The 17,696-nt window shown below is 40.6% G+C and overlaps 1 protein-coding gene across 2 annotated transcripts in view; it reads right to left on the bottom strand.

The window, feature by feature from the left end:
- Nucleotides 1-16,671, bottom strand: part of MCM9 (minichromosome maintenance 9 homologous recombination repair factor) — an 82,717-nt gene extending 66,046 nt beyond the window's left edge. The window contains exons 1-5 of one of the 2 annotated variants that reach the window (XM_060114801.1): nucleotides 16,553-16,671; nucleotides 13,904-14,222; nucleotides 4,481-4,797; nucleotides 3,712-3,793; nucleotides 18-218 (exon numbers count right to left, since the gene is read on the bottom strand). In XM_060114801.1, the coding sequence (XP_059970784.1) occupies nucleotides 18-218; nucleotides 3,712-3,793; nucleotides 4,481-4,797; nucleotides 13,904-14,207 (904 nt within the window). In that variant the 5' untranslated portion in view covers nucleotides 14,208-14,222; nucleotides 16,553-16,671. The remainder of the gene's footprint in view (nucleotides 1-17; nucleotides 219-3,711; nucleotides 3,794-4,480; nucleotides 4,798-13,903; nucleotides 14,223-16,552) is intronic. The other variant, XM_060114802.1, reaches the window with a different exon arrangement.
- Between the last annotated feature and the right edge of the window lie 1,025 nt (nucleotides 16,672-17,696).

Below are 17,696 nucleotides of genomic sequence, written 5' to 3'. Positions count from 1 at the left end.
ATACCCTTAACACAAACCTGCAAAAGGATCGCTCTTATAGTATTCCCAAAAATCTTCAAATTCTTTTCGGACCTCCTCATCCATGTTGATCCCTGCAGACTGCTCATTATTTACTTGGACGTAATTGGCTTTCAGGACTATCTCCACTTCACAGCGCACATCTTGCTGAAAGGGCTTCCACCGTTGCATTACAACCCCATAAATAGTGAGGTCATCACCTGGGACAAAGCACCGAGTGAGTCCAGCAGTAGCATCCTGCCTGCTTGGGCACAAACTCGACAAAGGACCAGAACCAGGAAATAAACCACTACCCCACCATGGTTTAGAGTAGTACACATTCTTCCAGAAACCATTTGGGGCAAAAGAACACCACAGAGTCCTGATTTTTTATTTTTTTTTTAAACAGGCACTTGTATTTGCACGGCTAAAAGCTAAAGCCAGCATTTTAATTTTTCTTAATCTGCCACATGATAGTCACACCAAATTCTAAACTTTCCCTGGGAAAATAGTTTACTGGATGATTTATTCATCGTGATTATACTGGGTGAAATGTTCATCCTCTCAGAATCTCTAACCATATAGTTCTCACTTAAAGAAGAGGTGGGAACTGCAGCCAAAAGGTTAAAGTACAGTCTGCCCTCAGTATCTGCAGGGGATTGGTTCCAGAACCCACCTCAGATGCCAAAATCCATGGATGCTCAAGTCCACAGTCAGCCCTCTGAATCTGAGGTTCCGCATCCGCAGATTCAAGCAACCATGGATCATGTAGTACTGTAGTATTTACTACTGAAAAAAATCCGTGTATAAGCGGACCCACAAAGTTCAAACCCATGTTGTTCAAGGGTCAACTGCATAATCAATTTGGTGTCAGGAAAGGAGACAACCTCGTGATAATGGATACTATACTAGTTTTAGTTTCTTGTATATTTCATTTTTACTTAACTGCATTTGTTAACATTCACTCACTGCCTTTTTTTTTTTTAATGAACAAAAGAATGAGTGCACTAAGAAATGAATGAATACTTGTTCTACTTCAAAGCTCCTTTCCATAAGCTATGAAAGCAAAAGATACAACCCTGCTTGTTCTTTCTTGGTTGGTTCCTTCCCATCTAAGGAAACTCTCCCATTCCTAATTGATGGGTAGAATATTAAACTTTTACAGATTTTCCTAAGAGGCCTTGGTTAACTTATAGGCACAATGACAACTGTTTTTATTATTATATACAATTCAGTTAACGAGTATAGGTGAGTGCTTGGCATTCGATATTTTGGTACTGGAGAAAAGGGGGCAGAAAAGGAAAGATAATCCTAGTCCCCCAGATTTCAATCTTGTTGAACATAGGATGTTGGACATACCTTAAATCCAATCCTAGTATTTATACTCTGAACTAACAGGCAAGTCTTCATTTCCAAGCCTATGTCAAATATATGATATCTGCTGATACAAAATGCCTTTCACTCTCTAAATGTCAATGTGTAATGTGTAATCTGCAGGGCTTTTGATTTCCTGAAGAAAAGTGTTCTGTGAATGCTAAATGCATGGAACTGGTGGTAGCAATTCACTGAATAGAAGGCATCTATTTCTAGCCAAAGGCGACTTCACAGTAAATGGTGATGAACACATTAAATCGTTTCTTCACGCATTTTCAAGATACTTCCTCAACCACTGCTGGATGGTTTTCAAATCCAATCAGGAATAGTGATCATTTACTATATTGTCTGCCCCCATTTTTTTAGATGAAAATGGCCAGGGCAACTTTATATGAGCACTTCAAAGAATTCTCTACTATGGTCATTTTAATGGGTTATATATAGGTTGTTTCCACATTAAGTCAAATGAGAAATTTAACTTTCAGGTGTTGCACCCACTAGTAATAACCTGACTTTACTAAGCAGCAGTAATGTGGAAAATGCAAAGTACTCAAGAATGGACAAGAGCACTGACTCATCAGATGTGGATTCAAATCCCAGCTCCACCACTCACCGGCTGTGTGGCAAGCTACCTAATAAACTGAGCTTATTTCTTGACCTACAAAATGGGAATAATTATACTTACATCATAGAACTATAGTGAGAATTGGGTCAGATAATGTATATAAAGTACTTCATGCAATATCTAGAATACATGCTCAATAAATATTAGCTATTATTATAATAAACCTACTTTATATTTGTAAAGCAACTAATACCATTAAACACCCTTTAATATATACATGTTTCCATTTACTCAGATATTTGAGAGACAGATTCATATGATCATCAGAACAACTGTGAGGTATACATGATAGTCCAAGGCAATAGATACTAATTTGAAACTTGCATGTTTTTCCATAGTAAATGTTACTGGAAAAAATGTTATTTTCAGAAAGCTAAAATCCTTACTTTTACAATCCAATCTCTTTGTCCCCTCTATCTTCTGCAGCATATTTACCACTGCAGCCACCCTGGTCAGACCCATCTTTGATCTCCTGCAGCACTTAACAGTTATCAGTACACAACCTCCAACTTTAGTACTCTGCAACGTCAGACTGGGGTTCCTAACTAGACTGTAAATTCCTGAAGGGCAAGGATTATGCCATTTATGGCTTCTGATTCTCACAGAGGTTTGTAACAATGGATAAATGAAAGATAGCTGATGACAGACTGCTTCCATCCATTCTCTATTGTTAGTGACATGTGAAAGAAAAATAGCTTAAGATTTTTTTTTAATTGCAGAAAGAATTCAGTTTAGATGAACTGCATGAAAACATCTTAATCTCTATCAAAGGACATTTTCATGTTCTGGCTAAGCTCATACAAGCCCTGCTTTGCTGATCCAGACATTACAGATTCTGGTTAAAAGCTAGAGTCTTATATGAACAAGGTACTTTGACACAGCCTTGTCCATTAAGCAGGCAAACCATGATCAAAGCTGTTATTTACTTAGAATACTGTTTAGACAAGTATGAACTGTTAATATATTTGACATAAATTTCAAACTATGGGTTGGTGATTCTTGGTGGAAGGGGAGAATATTTTGACAAGGAATTATTCTTGACTCTAGATACTGAACTCTTTGTTTCCATAGAGCCTTTGCCTCATCATTTTAATGAAACAGCAGCAGCTCAGTAAAAATGAGGCATTTGGAGAAGCTTAGGGTTAAGAAAAGGAAATGATGGAATTTAGAGACATAAAGCATTTTCGACTTGTCCAGTAGGGGAGCACTGGGATATGAAATAAGAGGTCAGACATACCTGTTACTGCCCAGGGGACACATTGGTGCTATTTTTTTTTTTTTAAATAGAGATTAAGGGGTTCTTAGTGAGGATGGGAAATATTTAAAGCAGGAAATGTTTAAGTTAGTTGAAAGGCAATCGTTGACAACAATCATTTGCATTTTCTGACCCACCTTCAATTTAAATTAAATGTTAAACAGCCAGTGGAAATTGCTAGGCAAACAGTAAAAGCAACAGTTTTTAAGTTGTTTGGAATAAGAGGAGGAAACACAAAGAATAAGCTCTCATGGGCAAATCAGGTTCTTCATCTGTAAAACAAGCAGCTAGACTAGATTGCTGAACTCCAGCCCAGCTTCTTTCCTGCTATTACCTACCTCCTCATGCCAGTCTCTGTTCTCAAGTTCCCCACACTCACTTGCCAGTGATCTTGGGAAAATAAAAAGTGGCTTTTCCTAGTCAATACTTTAGGACCTACAATATAAACTAACATTCTCACCAGATTTGCAACTGTCTACTAAGTCATCTTCCAGGATAACCTTCATTGTTCGTGGGATACTTCCAACAGATAGCCTTTGAACCTAGCAAGGAAAAGAAAGCAGACACTGAGTATGCTCAGATACATATTAAGTATTCAGAAGCCTAGCAGTTCTTGAAATTACTGTTTCTATTTCTCTGGTATTATCAAACAATTTAATTACGATGGGGATTTATGGAATTTTCTTGAAACTTGTGCCTACTATCAGTTTAAGAATTCACTAAGGTCTTCCCTGGTGGCACAGTGGTTGAGAGCCTGCCTGCCAATGCAGGGGACATGGGTTCGTGCCCCGGGGAGATCCCACATGCCGCAGAGCGGCTGGGCCCGTGAGCCATGGCCGCTGAGCCTGCGCGTCCAGAGCCTGTTCTCCGCAACGGGAGAGGCCACAACAGTGAGAGGCCCGTGTACCGCAAAAAAAAAAAAAAAAAAAAAGAATTCACTAAAACTACAATAAAATAAAAACAACCATATGGAAAATATCTCAAAATATAATCTACCTTGTGGATGGTCAAAATAAACACATGCTCCAACTACTAAACACAATAACATTTACTTAACTAGAAAAGAGAAGCAGTTCTTTCCTGCATCTAGTCATAAGACAAATCACTCGGTTCCTCTGATTATTTCTTAGTAACAGATTACAAACGTGTCCCCTAGTCCTGGCAGTTTGCCCATAGCTGAAAAACACTTCTTCTAATTTGTTATTTTTCGCATTTATTTGATCACTTACCTGTTCCTGAATTTTGATTTCCTGATAATCTCTACATCTAGTTGGAGATGAAGACAAGTCTGAGAGGCAAGTGAATTTTGCAGAATCACAGCTCTCCAAGCTGGGACATGAGGATGGCCGACAGAAGGTATAATACTGCTCAAAGTCGGCCCTGACCACAAATACATGCTTGCATTTGTTACACATGTAATCCCTTTCAAACTCCAGGATCTTCACCAGACTCGTTCGAATCACTGTCCCAGTGACAGATAAAAAGTGTCCCACATCCTTGGTTCTAGGGATGTGCTCCCTCACCAGCTCAGGACAAACAGGCAATCCTGATGGAGAAACAAAACAAAAACACATCGACTTCTACTTGGGATTTGACTCCATGCAATATATTTTTCTCATGTTTCCTGAGGGAGAAAGTATAATTTCAGGAAAAAGAAATCTTTGTGTTTTACTTAAGAAAAAAGATCAACTCAAGAAAATATAAAAGAATTATTTCAAATAACAATTATCAATGGACTCTCTTTAAAAGTACGTATCTAGATGATATACTGATAATAACCTGGATTAAAAAAAGAATTGATTCTCTTAAGAGGGCTATCTCAGTAGGATGTAAACAGTATATAATTTTAACCTCATTCAATGAAGAATATACTGCCACATGCCACACATAAAATCAAAGTTGAGTGATAAAGAGATGGTAGTGGAATGAACAAATGCTAGTGCTTTTTCTAGTTAGGTTCAGGATTTATTAATACATAAATCAGATAGTGTTTTCAAGTCTTGAATTACCTAGAGGTTTACCTACAGCACCACTTCATCCTTTAAAAACCTTGTGTTTTTCATCATTAATAAACAGGCAACTTAAAAGGTGCAAAATGCCAAAGAAAATTCTTATGTGGAAATGCCCTCTTTCTCATATTTGGCTACAAGGCACCACTGGAGTAGAGAGATGCTGCCTGTGATGGTCAAAGGCTGCCTCCTAACAGGTTTATCAAGGGGGCATTTGTTACACTGGTTCATGTCCCGTGGTCTATGGTCTTGCCCTTGAACTTAGCTCTGAAACCTGATAAGCATGAACACTGAAGACAGATCTATTGGATTTGCCAAGCTCATAAGATATAACCATAATAGGCATGATTACACTTTACAGTTTCTATGGTCAGAACGTTTTCTCCCTGTTTATAGATCTATTCTGAAAGCCAAATCATTATCATCACTGTCATCATCATTGTCATCAGAAGGCAGTTTGGGATGCAAGGAATTTAAGGAAAAAAAAAAAAAAGCAGCAGATTGGTTAAATGAACTGAATGCTTAAGGCGCCAGGCTACATTAGTCTGGTGATACAGCCTAGACGTGTACAGACAGACTTGAATTTTCTCTGCTGCTGGCTGAGACTCTCTCTCCATATATCCTACACTGTATAAACAGGGTGGGCACTGCAACATTTGCCACTATGACTCCTTTCTCTATGTTTCCAAGGCTGACTTGCCTGATTTCTAATGGAAACACTCTTTATTTATATTAACTTGATTGTATCACAATTTGCCAGTAAGGGAGCCATACTTTTGCTTATGATGATTTTGTGTATCTCTGCTCTGTTCTGTGTCAGCTTTACAGTTTAACTATCAGAAAACAAACTTATTTTCCTATTTTCAAATTCCTAGGGAATGCTTCATTATAACACCCTGGGGCTCAACAGTGCTACATCATACGTGCAGGAATAGACAGAGAGGTTGGGGCAGGAATAAAGTAGGTTTTATCCATTAAAATATCCACTGTATTCATTTCTCAATGCTCATCTCAGGCGTCTGTTAATTCAGCTGCATGTAGCTAAAAGTTGAGAACACACCAATATTTCTAGTTACAACCAAGTAAAAGCCAAACTAACAACCAAAAGCTTTTCATTAAGAACAGGTCTAGTCCTCATATCCTCATTGCTTATGTTTCAGGGGTACAATGTTCTCTTTTAATTCCCATCCTAGAATGTTAAGAAACAAAAAAACACCAAGTGACAATGTTTCTTTTTACTTGGCCTTAATTAGATGTACATCATGGCAACACATCTTCACAATGCTTGCAGATTCTCAATTACCTTTTTCTTGCTCCCCACATGAATGCTTTTTAAAAATTAGGATATAATTTAGGTACCATAAATTTGTCTTTTTAAAGTATATAATTCAGTGGTTATTAGTACATTCACAAGGTTATACAATCATCACCACTATCTAATTCCAGAATATTTTCACTGCTTCAAAAAGAAACCCTGTTCGCAATAGCAGACAGTCTCTATACCCCCTCCCCTGAGCCTCTGGCAACCACTAAGCTACTTTATGTCTCTACGGATTTATCTATTCTGGACATTTCATGTAAATGGAATCATAAAATATGCACCCTTTTGTGTCTGGCTTCTTTTACTTAGCATACATTTTCAAGATTCACCCATGTTGTAACATGTATCAGTTCTTCGTTCCTTTTTATGGCTGAATATTCCACTGTATGGATATACCACATTTTGTTTATACATTCATCAGTTGATGGACATTTGGGTTGTTTACATTTTTCTCCTACTATGAATAATGTTACTACAAACATCTATGTGCAAGTTTTTGTTTGAATACCTGTTTTCAGTTATCTTGGGCATACACCTAGGAGTAGGATTGCTGGGTTGAATATACTATTTATAATAATTTTAATTTTTAAGTTTTCAAAGAATCACTAAGCGTTCTCTATTGTAAGTATATAAAAGGATACTCAAGTGGGAAACAGGATTATTAACCCAATTTGCTTCTTAAAGTATAAACAAAATCTATCAAAATTACTTCTGAGAAAGATGAGCAAAGTGAGGAGGAGAATAGGAAAAAAAAGTGATGGGTTAGAGAACTTAACAACAATTATATTTTTGAAAACACTTAGATTTTTGAAACATCCATTCTCTTTCTTGGTTCCTAAAGAAATAACACTTTTCATCCCACTCCTCTCATTCCTAGCTCTGCTTCAGATGCAAATTGATTGTTCAGTGTAAATTCTACTGTCAATATATTAAAACTTAAGAAAAACTAAGATCACAAGAACTGGGTTATGGAGAGTGCTATGTTACTCCGATGCCATGCATAGAGCAGAATGCCCAGTGAAACCACAGACTGCAGACTCTGGATGTTCAATATGATGAAGTCATACATATAACGAATGAGGTCTTAACATAATCATTTAGTTAGATGCTTGCTATTTTTGTCCTAAAAACAAACTTCAGTTTAAAAATGAAGCTATGTATAATTTTATTGTAGTTTTTTCCTAAAAAGCTACTTTTAAATTGATTCTGTGCCTTACTCTGAAGAGCATCTTCAAATGGAAGAGTAAAACACCATATTCCCTGGTGCTTCTATAGTAATCCAGGCAAGAAATAACAAAGGCCTAACTTTTAATCTCCTCCACTTAACCCTTCCATGCTGCTCCCAGATCTAAGAATAAGGAACCAAATGTGGGATTGGACCACAGGACGTTTTGTGATGGGCTTCTTCTCACACCAAGCCCTCTGGGCACTCAAATGCTCTCATACAGTGTCCCCTTTGCCTGACACTCTCCTCCCTACTCCGTCCCTCAAAAATGCCCACAGCAAGAAGCAACATAAGGGTTCAGAATACATACTATGGAGCCAGAATGAGTGAGTTGAGTCACAGCTCTATCACGCACTAGCTGTGTGACCTTGGCCAAATTACAACCTCTCAGATTTCCCTCCTGTAATATGGCAATAACAACAAAACCTACCTCATAGGATCACAAGAAGATTAAAAGAATTCATATAAAGTTTCTTGGAAAAGTAACTTGCATATAGCAAGCACCATTTAAACCTTAGTTCTTATATGTAATCTTATCATTTTCCCCCTTAAAAGGCTGGCTTAAACATAATTTTCTTAATGAAATCTTTCTTTACCCCATTTCAGGTTAAATTCCCTCTTTTATGTGCCTTAACACACTGTTCTTCTCCTTCATACCACTTACCACAATTTAAATAAAAAGAATACGTAATTATTATGTTTCCACACTAGAATATAAACTCCATGGGGGCAAGGCAGAGGTAAATTTTATTTGCTACTTTATTATCATCGCTTTATAAATAGTAAGCATTAAAAAAGAAAAAACTTGAAAGAAAGATAGATGAAAGGAAGGCAAGGAAGAGGGGAGGAATAGATACTAAAGATACTACATGAGCTTTGAAACCAATTAGAGATAAGGTATAAGGAAGAGGGTGAAATTTAGAGTGACTCCTAGTTTTCTGGTTCCATTAACCAAGTCAGGGAATTCTGGAAGGCCAATGGTAGTCAATCAGTAAATATCTATTGAAAGAATAAGGAAATACGATTTTCAGATGGAGGGGGGCACAGAGAGGGGAGGGAAATCATGACTACACTTTTTGATACACTGAGTTTGCAAGAAGATATCTCTAGTTTGAAACATCTGACGGACAAGAGGATGTTTGAATACAGAGCTTAAGAGACAGATTCTGGCAATCAAGCAATCAATCAATCAAGTTGGCACTTGTTGCTCTGTAAGTGGCAGCTGAAGCCTAGGTTCAGCATGGAGGCCACCCCATCAGGAAGAGAATGCAGGATGCAGGAGCAGATGGCCACATCTGCACCCTGAGGACCCCACACCTACAGGACCAGTAAAGGAAGAGGCTCCCAGAGCAGGAAGAAAAGCCACAGCTAGAGAGGGAGGAAAGGGCAAGACATTGCTGTCAGTGCAGCCAAGGCTGGAGTTTCATAAACGGGGAGGAGGCAACAATATCAAATCCAGCAGGGAAATAAAGGAAGAGAAATCCCCACACTTGTCCCTCAGTCTGGCCGTGAGGCAGTCACTGGGAAGGCGGGGGAGGGTGCGTTCAGTGTGGTGGAGGTGAAAGGGTGAATGGGGGAAGGTTATGCTAAAGAAGGCATGAACTCTGTCAAAACATTGCCATGAAAGGAGAGTAGATGGAGGGTAGAGGGGACACAGAGTTGAAAGAGGGGCCTCTCTCCTGAAAGGGAGAGAGAAGGGATTCCTGGTCATCCTGGCCACCGCCCACCACACCCCCATAGGCTCCATGCTTCCCCCCCCCGGGGTGCTGGTATGAGTCGGTGACTGACTTCTAGCACCTGGCTTACCCATCTCCCTAAGATGGTAACTTAACAGGATGCCTGTCTCATCTAAATCCAGATTCTTGAGTAGAGGCCATGGTTGGGCTTTAGGAAAGCCCTGAACCTCTTGAAATTCAGGCAGAAATTTAAATATATATACACCTGCATTTTCTGAAGAGCATCTGTAACTTTCTCAACATATAACCCTGAAGAACCTCTTATTTAAATCCTCAGTCCCATAGTTCTGTTGACTTGCATATCATTACCTCTAAGAATAGAAAAAGGGGCTTACATTGTGGGAACAGTCGCTAAACCTCCCTCCCCTCCTTTCATTTAATAGTAATGCCCTAATGTCTCTTATTGCCTACTCAGCTTCTGCTTAGATCACATCCTACACGACCTGCCCCAAATGCTATGACAACATGACAGGGACATTCATAATCACTTACTGCCTGGACCAGTCATTTAGGACGTTAGTCACATATTGCTTTGCACTGCTCCTTAACTGTTTTGTATCTGGAGGGTAGCGTCACTTCTTGAGATCCTTTTCATGCTCCTCTGTGCCCAGCCCAGTGCTTTATTAAGCACTTTTAGATAAGGAGAAAATTAGTGAATAAGAGAAGGGGAAATGGGCTTTCCCTCTCTCTCTAGCCTTCCCTTTATCACATCTGGCCTCCAATCTCCTAGTCCAGACAAAGTGTATGAATTTCTCTGTGCATTTCATGGTACCTCTGTAGCTTTCCTTAGGCATGCTGCTTTGTCTGGAGAACTCTCCCCAGTTCACTCAGCCAGGAAGAGTACACTCAAGTTTACCCTTTTGCAAGAAAACTTCCCTAAGTCCAGGCTAGCACCCTCACACAGACACAAATGGAACAGCTAAGCAAAATGGTCAAATGAATGCATCACTGCATAAAAGATGCTTCTTATATCTGGAGGAAACTTCTGCCAGGAAGAGTGAAAAAGGAGATACTCCTTACGTCCAGAGGCACCTTCCTTTCCTTGCACATGATAACTCAGGCCTGTGTATACTGGGTCATGACAAGTCTATGCAATACTGATTTTATTTCAATCAGCATAAGGAGATGTGCTGGAGAGATATTACACACTCAGGAAGAAGGCAGGTGAGAGGTGGAGGGCGTCAGGCTAAGCCACAAGGGTCCCTTGTATGCTCACCAACCTTCTCTGTGTCCCTCCTGAAGTGTGGCCAGCAAGAGTGAATTCCCTGCCGCACACCTCCAACAAGGGGCCTGTGTCTAAACCCAATTACAGCACCTCTAAAGAAAAAAACTATGTAAACATTTACAACCAATTTTTCTAAGATTAGCTTTTCATTATCTTCTATACTTTTATAATACGGGGCAATATGCCACCCTTAATGTTCTTATCTTACTGAATGGAATCATGTATATGGTACCTGTTAGGATAAACATTTTTTTTTTTAGAATCAAGCAAATTAGTCTAAAACATGATATCATTATCATTAAGTGGTTTATTTTGTATAGTAAAGTAACTATATTATTTTAAGAAAGGGGTAGTAGAGGTGAGTACATTTTTGGATCTTCAGATTTTTTACTTTCATATCACAATTTTTAAAGTAAATTTATAATATAAAGACAGAGGTAAAAGTAACATAATGTTAAGCACAACTGACCACAAAAATCAAAACCTTAGAACGAAAATAGGGTAAGGGACAGTGTTTTGATAGAAATGTCAATTCATTTTCATCTTTCTGTCTTACTATATGCTACTAAGTGTGTTCTTCAACTATCCCAGTGAAGCAGGGAACATCAGGCACTAAGCCACCATTAGTGCTAAACAACAAAACCTTTGTCATTCTCTGACTCATTCACTGATCAAAATAAATAAATAAATAAATTTTAATTTTAAACAGAGACATGTCCACATCTGTGTTAGAGATATGTCCAGATCAATTACTTCAGGTCAATGGTTTCCAGCGTGCAGTCCCTGGAAATTGGCATCAGCCTCAGAGCTTTGAGAAGTGCAAATTCTTGGACCCCAGGCCAGACCTCTTCAGTGAGAAACTCTGGGGGTGGGGCCCAGCAATCAGCGCTTTAATAAGCCCTACAGGTGATTCTGATGCCCATTAATGTTTGAGAAACTACTTTAAATAACACGTGAGGGCTATTTTTTCTTCCTCATTTATTCAATACTTTGATGCTAACTGCGTATTTGAATACCTTTCATCGAAACCACTGGGAATAGCAAGTAAACTTTAGACCAGTAAAAATGCCAGAAGACAAAGAGCAATGCAATGTTCCTAAGGAGACTGAACCACAGAGGCATCCTGGGTTTTACTAATTCAGTGCCTTGTCTGGAGTCCAAGATGGAGGTGCAATATACCTAAAACCAGACTTTTCCCATCCCTGGTTCATTCTGCCTGGGACACCTGCATCCCTCCCTAATCTCACCATCTAGTCTTGAATCTTTGGGTGAAACCCCTAGGACAATTCACTCCCTGCCCAGTGAGCTAATATATCTCACACATACCTTGAGTGATGCGTGCATCACATAAGTAAAAGCTGCCAGTAAGCTCCTTTACAATTATGTTTAACATGTACATATGCATGTACCTGTGGGCGTACATACACGATATTGTAAATATCTGAATATACAGCTGTCTCCCCTACAGCCTTGAACTCCTTTAGATGAGGGACTATATCATATTCGTTTTGGTTTCCCAAGGGTCTAGCAAATGCCTACACGGGATATGTTTGTAGAATGAATGTTACTATGGTAGTAACATAATTTGCAACTCACTTTCTCAGAGAATAATGAAGAACTAGGCTAAATTCACCTGAAACCAATAGGGTCACTTAGGCAGACAGAACTTTAGTATTTAAACTGAGCATGGAAAAGTGTCTAAACATAAGAACAGCCTAAAACCATTTGCTAAATACCATTTCAATAACATTAACTAAAGCCTCTTGTAACAATCCTTCTGCAACATTATCAGATGACATTTCTTCTTGATCCTAGCAAGAGATTACCTAGTGTCTGATGCATGAAGATTAATAATCTTCATAATTTTATTCCAGTAAGTGCAATCGCAGATACTAGTTTTTCACTCAGGTACTGTTTTTTTCACTTAAATCAAATGTCTGGAATTTTCTTTTGAATCTTAATTTATCTCCAAGAAATTCTATAGTGACTCCTAACCCTTTTTGGAATCACAGTAATCATTTTTGTTGATTATAAATCCCCACCTTTCTGAAATTACTATAAAGTAAATATTTATTTTTAAACAAAATGGTACATGTGTTCTCCAACTTAATCAAAGAGTGCAGGAATTCAAAGACACAGCTTCGACACAAGTTGCTGATTGCTCCACTGCAATTTCTTGAAAGTTAAGAGGCTTTATCTGTCCTTCATTCAAAAAAAGTTATTGAGGGCCTCCCTGGTGGCGCAGTGGTTGAGAGTCCGCCTGCCGATGCAGGGGATACGGGTTCGTGCCCCGATCTGGGAGGATCCCATATGCCGCGGAGCGGCTGGGCCCGCGAGCCATGGCCGCTGGGCCTGCGCATACGGAGCCTGTGCTCTGCAGCGGGAGAGGCCACGACAGTGAGAGGCCCGCATACCGCAAAAAGAAAAAAAAAAAAAAAAAAAAAAAGTTATTGAGTGCCTAATAGGTGGCCAGCACAATGTTAAACTTGATATATAAAAATAATGAATTTCCGGGGCCTCCCTGGTGGCGCAGTGGTTGAGAGTCCGCCTGCCAGTGCAGGGGATGCGGGTTCGTGCCCCGGTCCGGGAGGATCCCGCATGCCGTGGAGTGGCTGGGCCCGTGGGCCATGGCCGCTGGGCCTGCGCGTCCAGAGCCTGTGCTCCGCAGCGGGAGAGGCCGCAGCAGTGAGAAGCCCGCGTACCGCAAAACAATAAAAAAAATTAAAAAATAAAAATAATGAATTTCCTAAAATAGTTTTGAAGATCACTAGGTAGCATCTACCACTTTGCTAATTCTTTGAATTATCAATTCTTTCATTGTCAGGAGTCATAAAAGCTCAGAAAGCTGAACTAGTTTTGTACACACATACATATATGTATATATGCACACAAATATACTGCCTCCACACATTCTCCCTCCTCTCAGTTGGCATGGCTAGTACCCCAGCCTTCCAAATGTCCAGAGAAAACAGTATAAAATCATGATTCTTTTCCAAAAGTGACCATCAACTACATAATGGATATATTTTTAAGTATAAATGCCAATTAATTCTTAGTGCTTAAATTCAATATATGTTGGGATTTCTCAGAATCTTTCTAAACAATAACATGGCAGTAAAAGCCTTAAGTGATTCACCTGATATCCTGGCGTGAAGATTCTGCTTCATAGAGACACCTTCAGGCTGAGAAAGGGACTGGAGAATTGTCAAGGCTGATCTTTGAAGTGCACTATCAAAAATAGTTAGCACTTCATTAGGGAACACGTTGAAATATTCCCCGATTTCCATGTTGGTCTCAAAAAGGGTCATGGCATTAACCACAACTGGGTAATGAGCATCTTCATCTCTTTCCTTCAAGATGAGAAGAATATCGTTCTTATGGTACTCCGAAACATATGACTCAAACACTTGACCAACCAGTGTAACTTGATCGCTATTCATCTTGGATCTAGGTAACTAAAGAAAGACAAAGGACTGTATTATACCTTTGATTTTCTAGACTTATACACTAGTTTACAAAAAGATTGGTTATAAATCATTCTGACTTTGGGCCACACTCTAATCTCAAAATACTATCTGAATTCAAATCTTAATTAGATCTGACAGTCAGAGTCACTTATCAAATTTATTTTTTTCAGTGAGTGAAGTTAATTTTAAGTCAAAGAATTATGTTGGTACTGATAACCGAAATCCAAAATGGTCCAATGTCTTTCCCATATCTTTTCCCCAAACTTCCTCCTCTTAACCCTATAATATGTCATGTAAACGTCCTTTGCCTTTTCTTTAATCAGATTCCATATATGCGTTTGCTCTCAAGTATAAAATCTTAAATGCCAGTCTTTTGGTTTAAGTTACTCCTAGTAGAGTTCTTTGCAAGCATCCTGGTTCTACATTTTATTCACATAAAAAATGTATCTTTCTCTCTGTCTCCCCACAACCTAGTTACACACACGCACGCACACACACACATTCATTTGTATTCTGCTACTTAAACGGAACACACACTACTATTCAGATTGGTAGCCAATTCTGACTTAAATAGTTAACAAATTGGCTTTAGAAATTTACATTTGGAGGTGAACTTGTTCCTATTTTCTTTTTCTAACCTAGGAAAACTATTGGCTTCAGCAAAAACAGCTGTCAAGAGTCTAAAAAAACTAGATCATTAAACTGAGGAAAGGAAATTGGTCTCTAAATAATAAATCACTACGACTGAAAGTAAATACAGTATATTACATTCCTGGCTATATGTATATATTTTTTAATTTGTACCTACAGATTAAAAGGGCCTACCCCCATTCTATTTTCATGTATACACGTAGATATCTACCATGTACAAGGCACTATTCTGGGAAATGAAAAAAGCATAATAAAAGGTCCTCTATGCCCTCAAAGAACCAAGGAACAGATCAAATGAAACGGTGCTCTAACAGTGGCAAAAATGCAATACAAATAGGAGCACAAAGAAGAGAAGGATTAAATTTAAATGGAGTGACAATCCCAGATGTGGCAATGGACAGTTACAAATAAACTGTCCAAATGGATCATTTAAGAAATTCTTATTACTCAAAGGACTTTGACTAATTTCGTTCAACCAACATTTATTGTACTAGGCTTTAGAAACAGAAAGATTAAAGAAGATTATGACATTCACAGTTTAGCATCCAAAATATGTATTACACGTGCTATTAGCAATATTTGCCTTCTCTGGGAATCTACTAGAAGGTGTTGGGGGGGGCACGGTATACCAGTTAGGTCAAGAATCCTGACACCTAGAGGATACCAATGTGAGATTAAGAGATGTGTAGGCCACTATATTGGTAAGTATTTAGTCTGGATTAGGTAATACAAATTCACCTAAGCATAAAGCAGAAAAGCACTTGGGAAGGAATAACTAATCATACAGTATATTCACGATGTGGCCTTTGCTAAAAAAAAAAAAAAATCTGGAATCCCAAGAGTGGCTATAAAATAATCTCTAAGATTCTATAAATGCATATTAAATTTGGAGCCAGAAATTTAGCAATTTAAAAGGCAGTTCCACATAGGGCAGAAAGGGGACAGCCGCAGAATTCATGGTTCAGATTAAGATCAGATTAAATTTCGCCTAGTCTTTTTGAAATAGCATCGCTGAAAAAAATAGTATTCACTTTCAATACCTGGGCACAGCTGACTAATCAAATATTTCTTAGCAGTTTGCAAACGCTAGAAACATGCTCACCCAGATTGACTGGTGGCAGTGTTTTACAACTTTCAAGCTCCTTTTCCTTTTTCTTATGGAACATTTGAAGACAAAATAAATAAAGCCAAGTTGTGCTACCTTATTCTCTTGACTAAAGTGCCAACAAGAAAAATCCGGGAGGATGCATCAGCGGCAATCTAGCTGGGTCCCTGGTGACCTCAGCCCGCCCCCCGCCGCACCGCCCCTCCGGGAGCCGCGCCCCTCCGCGTCCCAAGACCCGCCCCGCTGGCACCGCCCCTTTCCCGCCCGCCCGCTTCAGGTCGGCGCCTCTCCTCCAAGCCTGGCTTGCCGCGGGCGCTCGGCAAACGTGGAGCCGATTTGTGCCCGGAGAACTGCTTTCCACACTTCCGTCTCTGGACGTAGCCCGTACCCTACAAGAACTCGGCAGGTCTCTGACACTTCTCAGGCTCGGCTGCGGGCAGCTCCGTCGCCGGCCTGGTCCCAGAGTTGAATAGTTTTGGAACTAACCAGGGTGTGGGCGAGACTTGGGACACACTGTGGGAAAAATAAATAATGGTGCAACAAGGCAGCAGCTGTCACTTACTGGCGGATACGCGGTGTCAGAAGTCACCGGGGGCGCAGTGCTCCCGAGGCCGAGAGGCGCGGAGAGCTCAAGCCGATCGGCGGGGTCCAAAGAGGCGGGAGGAGGCCCGGGTCGGGGCGGGTCGGGGCGCGCGCGTGGGGCCGCGCCGGGCGCCGTCGGCCGCGGGGGCGCGCAGGCTCCCGCGCGCCCACCTTGCGCCCGGACGAGATAGGCGCCACGCGGGCGGCTCTGCCGGGCCCGCGCTCCCGAGGGGCGCCGGGACGTGCACTGCCTCAACTTGGCGGCTCAGGTGGCTCTTCCGGGTGGAGAAGCGGGCGGGCGCGCGCCCCGCCAGCCGCCGCGGGACGAGAGGGGCGGGGCAGGGCTGGCTGGGAGGGGCGAATAGGGTCCCGGGCGGGGCTGGGCGGAGCCGCCGCTCGGTAGTGGGGAGGAGTGCCGGGCTGTGCGTTGGCTGTGAGGGAGTGTACGGCCCGGGCTTTACGGCTCAGAACTCCTCCAAAGCTAAGGCCACAACGATTATCTGTCTGCTTCTAGAAGTTTTAGAATGAAGGTTTTAGGTTTAGGTCTGTGATTCATTTTGAGCTAATTTTTGGATATGATGAGAAGTGTGGAGCTTAGGTAACTTTTTGTCATATGATATCTACCACTATTTGTTGAAAGAGCTGTATTTTTTCCACGGAATAGCCTTTGCACCTGTGTCAAAAATCAGTTGTCCTGGGCTTCCCTGGTGGCGCAGTGGTTGAGAGTCCGCCTGCCGATGCAGGGGATGCCGGTTCGTGCCCCGGTCCGGGAAGATCCCGCATGCCTCAGAGCGGCTGGGCCCGTGAGCCATGGCCGCTGAGCCTGCGCGTACGGAGCCTGTGCTCCGCAACGGGAGAGGCCACAACAGTGAGAGGCCCGCGTACCGCAAAAAAAAAAAAAAAATCAGTTGTCCTTATATGTGGGTCTAACACTTAATATTTATGTTCCCCAATCTATTTGTCTAACTATAAAAACACGACGTTGTCTTAATTACTCTAACTATAATGAGTCTTGAAAGCGGGTAGTGTTTGGCGTCCAATTTTGTTCTTTCAAAGTTGTTTGGGCTCTTCTCTTTCAATATGAATTTTAAAGCCAGCTTGTCATTTTCTATTAAAAAGCTGGG

Source organism: Mesoplodon densirostris, chromosome 12, assembly GCF_025265405.1.
Source record: "Mesoplodon densirostris isolate mMesDen1 chromosome 12, mMesDen1 primary haplotype, whole genome shotgun sequence".
Taxonomy (NCBI): Eukaryota; Metazoa; Chordata; class Mammalia; order Artiodactyla; family Ziphiidae; genus Mesoplodon; species Mesoplodon densirostris.
This window is presented reverse-complemented; position numbering and strand designations above follow the sequence as displayed.